At 35.9% G+C, this 3,799-nt stretch overlaps 1 protein-coding gene across 2 annotated transcripts; it reads right to left on the bottom strand.

The window, feature by feature from the left end:
• Positions 1-8: 8 nt before the first annotated feature.
• LOC122066929 (protein NDL2-like) lies at positions 9-2,599 on the bottom strand. 2 transcript variants are annotated; one of them, XM_042630759.1, is made up of 5 exons: positions 2,353-2,598; positions 780-879; positions 532-629; positions 297-385; positions 9-155 (listed from the first exon to the last, which is right to left on the bottom strand). In XM_042630759.1, exons 1-5 carry the CDS (start codon positions 2,410-2,412, stop codon positions 128-130), a joined length of 375 nt encoding a protein of 124 aa, XP_042486693.1. In that variant the 5' UTR covers positions 2,413-2,598; the 3' UTR covers positions 9-127. The 2 variants fall into 2 exon arrangements, with proteins under 2 accessions (XP_042486693.1, XP_042486694.1); XM_042630760.1 differs by lacking the exon at positions 9-155 and having other exon boundaries at positions 297-396; positions 2,353-2,599.
• Between the last annotated feature and the right edge of the window lie 1,200 nt (positions 2,600-3,799).

The following is a 3,799-nucleotide window of genomic DNA, read 5'->3' as shown; positions in this document are numbered from 1 at the left end:
ACCAAGCCTAAAAGCAGAAAATAGCATGCTCACACCATTAGAAGCAAATTATTTTTCAAAGAAACTGTCACGACGGGGGATTTGTCTTCCCTTTTGTTCCTCCACAGAAGAATATTCTAAAGACTTTCTACAGCCTTCCAGTACAAAATGAGTGCCTATTTAAGGGAGAATTACTGGTGAAACAGAGATATAACTAGAGAGAAAATTATTAAGAAAGAGCCCTAACAAGGGAGGAAATGACTATTTATAAACCCAAAAATGAAAAAAACAAAATGCAGATCTGCTATAGAAATTACCCAAAGAAGTCGAGAACATCAGCAACCTGATCTGCTAAGTCATCAACAGAAGGCACAGGGATGTCTGAAGAAATTGCAGCAGCACCCAACTGCAAGAGCTCTTGAAGAAAGGACCAAAAGAGCAATCATGTGAACAATAAAACTACATAGCAGAATGGCATATTATAGTACATAGAAGAAAAAAAATAGTTCAGAAAATAACAAGTACTGCAATCAAGTCAACCAAGTAACCGACCTGATGCCCAGGAGGGCTAATATGATAAATGCAGAAGTTGTAAAGCAACAAAGAAGCGGCTTCTGGACAAAAGAATAATCCTTGGAAACAGGACATATCTGGTCAAAGACATACAGAATCACACAGAATTATCACATTCATCATTGAGAAGAAGTAACTAAAGAGAGCAATCGACTTATGGACAAGGTCTAGTATTTCATAAATAAGAAGTGATAATCCAGGCCACAAAAGATGACCACTGAACTTACGATTTAGAGCTAAGTCAGGATAAGTAACAAGTGCTGGTTTATCCTGGTCGCCAAACACCACAACAGACACAGGACCATGGCCTGTCTGTACAATATGTTCCTGAAGGCATACAGCACAAAGAGCATTGTTTTCTTAGAAAGTTAAAAACCACACACATAAAAAACCATGAAGGCATGAACAAGAAATAGGACAGATATAAGAGAAGCTGGTAGGATAATTGAAGAAGTAACCCTTCTGTTTAACAGTATATGCCTTTCAGCACCAAACTCTTTCAGAAAATAAAGAAATCAAGCCAATCAAGTAAAACGGACATCCTAAAAGAGCTTCAAATATGCAAGGATCAACACTGGATACATCTACAGTATCTATCTATATCTGTCCGCTCATAACAAATGATAGAATACACCGAAAAAAAGGAAGGGGTAAAGCTCAATCATTGGATGTCGCAGCATGCTGTAAAGATAACCTTCAAAGTAGATTATTCTTTTGGAGAAAAAAAACTGTCAAAGAATAGTTTAATAGGATAATATGGCAGCTAAGAACATTGCCGCAAATTAATCGAAAGGTAAACTGCTTATCCAAAAAAATTGACAATAAAAGCAATAAGAATAAGCAGAAAAATAAAAGAACAACGCCAATGAATTTACCTACAAACCCCGCACCCCCCGCCAAAAAAAAAAAAAAATAGAAGGAAAAATAGAAGGAATCTACTTGCTTAAGAAAGTAAAGAATCTCAGGGTTCCATAATCAGCAAGACACGAACTAATCAAAGCAAAAGTTTCAAATGAGAACCTCAGTTTCGTATATTAACAGAAAAAACAGCATGGAATTTAAGGAAGGTATCGAAAAGAAAAGGCCAAAAGCACAAGTCACCTAGAATACCCAAGGAGCGGCATAGAAAACTAAAAGACAAGAGGTGATAGGCCACAGGTATTGATTTCTTCCTAACAACAAAACAAGACTGCCGAAGCCAACAAACCTCCCTGTCCATTGCCTCCTGGCACTGCAATGCAAATGCAGCATAACATACCAAATTAAAAGCAAAAGACCATGGAGTGAAATAAAGAAGCAATAGTTATATGAACTTCAAGGGTTTACAAAGAGAAGAGATCCGTGAATTTAGCAATTAAGACAATCAAAACGAAGAAAACTTCCACGTGAAACAGAAAAATCAGAAAAAAGAAATTTCGAACGAATAAGAATAATACAATAAATGCAATATCAGAAATCAACAAAGAAACCCTAAATAAAAAATTAATATTTTCAAAATATATACAATAAATTAAGAAACTAAAACGATAATCTCTCTCACAATCAAGCGAGAGAGAGAAACACTTTTAATTTAATAAAATGCGAATCAGCAAATCGTTCAAACAACGAACACAAAGTCAAAGCAAAAGTTCAATCATTCAGGAAACTTAAGATCTGCATCTTTAAAGGCATCATTAAAAATTGAAAATTCTCCAATCATCACTGGAAAAATAAAAACAGATAGACACGAGAAGAAGATTACATTAATTACAAATTTTGAAATCAGAACCAAAGAACAAACAATAAATTTCGAAATCCAACCTTTCCACCAAGAGAGATCGTCTCCATATCAACGGAAACCGAATCGCTCGAGTCCGCCATGGCCGCACTTTCCTGTGTCTGGAAGGCGAGAGACAGACACAAACTCTCCTTGCCTCTCGCGCTTCCTCTTCCTATCCCCACACTTGAAAAAGAAATCTTCGTCAAGCCTTCGCTGGCTTTTATACGAAGCGATCCTCTCTCCCTCGTTCTCCCTCCTCCTCCTCCTCTCTCTCTCTCTCTCTCTAACTGGCACCCCACCGACGCATTTCCCTCACCGGCTGAGAACGGGACCACGGTCACGTGAACCCCGATTAGAGACCGACAGACTGGACTATGACGAAGTTACCTTTATGACCTTGCCTTTCTTAGATTAAGTTCGCTTTTTTTTTTTTTTTTTTTTGGGTAAAGAAGAGTAAGTTCGCTTTTACGGTTTATTGGTTGAAACAATTTTTTAAATCTTTTCGTCTTTTTAGATATATAGTTTTGAGTCTTTTGATTCAATTTTTGTTTATCTGACATAAAAACATAAATAGAGGTATTTGATATGATTCATAATTCATATTTTTAATTAATATAAATTAATATATTAATAAATTCATAAAGAGGTTAGAAGGTATTTATATTATTGAGATAAAACAATTTTGGTGGAGCATCTGTTGTAATGGCTCAAAAAGGGTGAAAGAGCAATTTTATTTATTTTATAAAATTCCTTACATTTCAAGGAAAAGATAAAAAGTCCTACGGTTATAGCCCCGATTTCCAGATCCAGATACATGACCCGTTTTGTTTGTCGTGGGCTGCAGTTTATTTTTTGTTATTGGGTCCCAACACCTACGGGTATCAATTTAGGATCCGAAATCATGAACCGTCTCGCTAAAACCCAAATTAATTCGGTTTTAGGAGTTAGTGTTTGGAATCTTTGGATCAATTACCAAATGAGGTGGAACTGCTTTGGTTCCCATTGGTTCCAAAATCTGAAGACGAGTAATTGAGACCTCCAGGACCCATTCATGATGTATATTTAATCTACTTAAAGTTACAACTTTTAAGGGTTATGTCGTAGTTGCAAACAAAGAATAAGGATTTTTGTTTAAGGGCAAATGATTATTGGTTTGGTGTAGGAAGCTCAAAATGCCAATGAGAGCATAAATGGGAGTATTTTTAACGCACATAAGGAGCGATGCAGTCTTTTTATGCCCGCATGTGTCTAGACATTTCCTACGTCAGATCAACAAGGTTCCTTTTTTTATGTTTAATTATTTGAACGTTTAGGAATATATTCAATCATTTCTATGTTTGGGAAGGTGTTTAAATGTTTAGAATTGTCACACTTTTTTGAGTGTCTGTTGATATGGACATCGATAATGATTGGAATAAGACTTTAATCGCTACCCACAACTGGTAGCACATACATAATTCTAAAAAATGGTATCAAAATCGATATCAA

This window comes from Macadamia integrifolia, unplaced genomic scaffold (assembly GCF_013358625.1).
Source record: "Macadamia integrifolia cultivar HAES 741 unplaced genomic scaffold, SCU_Mint_v3 scaffold2639, whole genome shotgun sequence".
Lineage (NCBI taxonomy): Eukaryota > Viridiplantae > Streptophyta > Magnoliopsida > Proteales > Proteaceae > Macadamia > Macadamia integrifolia.
Note: the sequence above shows the minus strand (reverse complement) of the source record. Positions and strands in the feature narration are given on the sequence as shown.

Coding starts and splice junctions, on each gene's coding strand:
- LOC122066929 (XM_042630759.1), bottom strand. CDS start 2,412: ATGGCGGACTCGAGCGATTCGGTTTCCGTTGATATGGAGACGATCTCT. Junction 630..779: donor TCCTGACTTAGCTCTAAATC/GTAAGTTCAGTG, acceptor GTCTTTGACCAG/ATATGTCCTGTTTCCAAGGA. Junction 386..531: donor TTAGCCCTCCTGGGCATCAG/GTCGGTTACTTG, acceptor GAGCTCTTGCAG/TTGGGTGCTGCTGCAATTTC.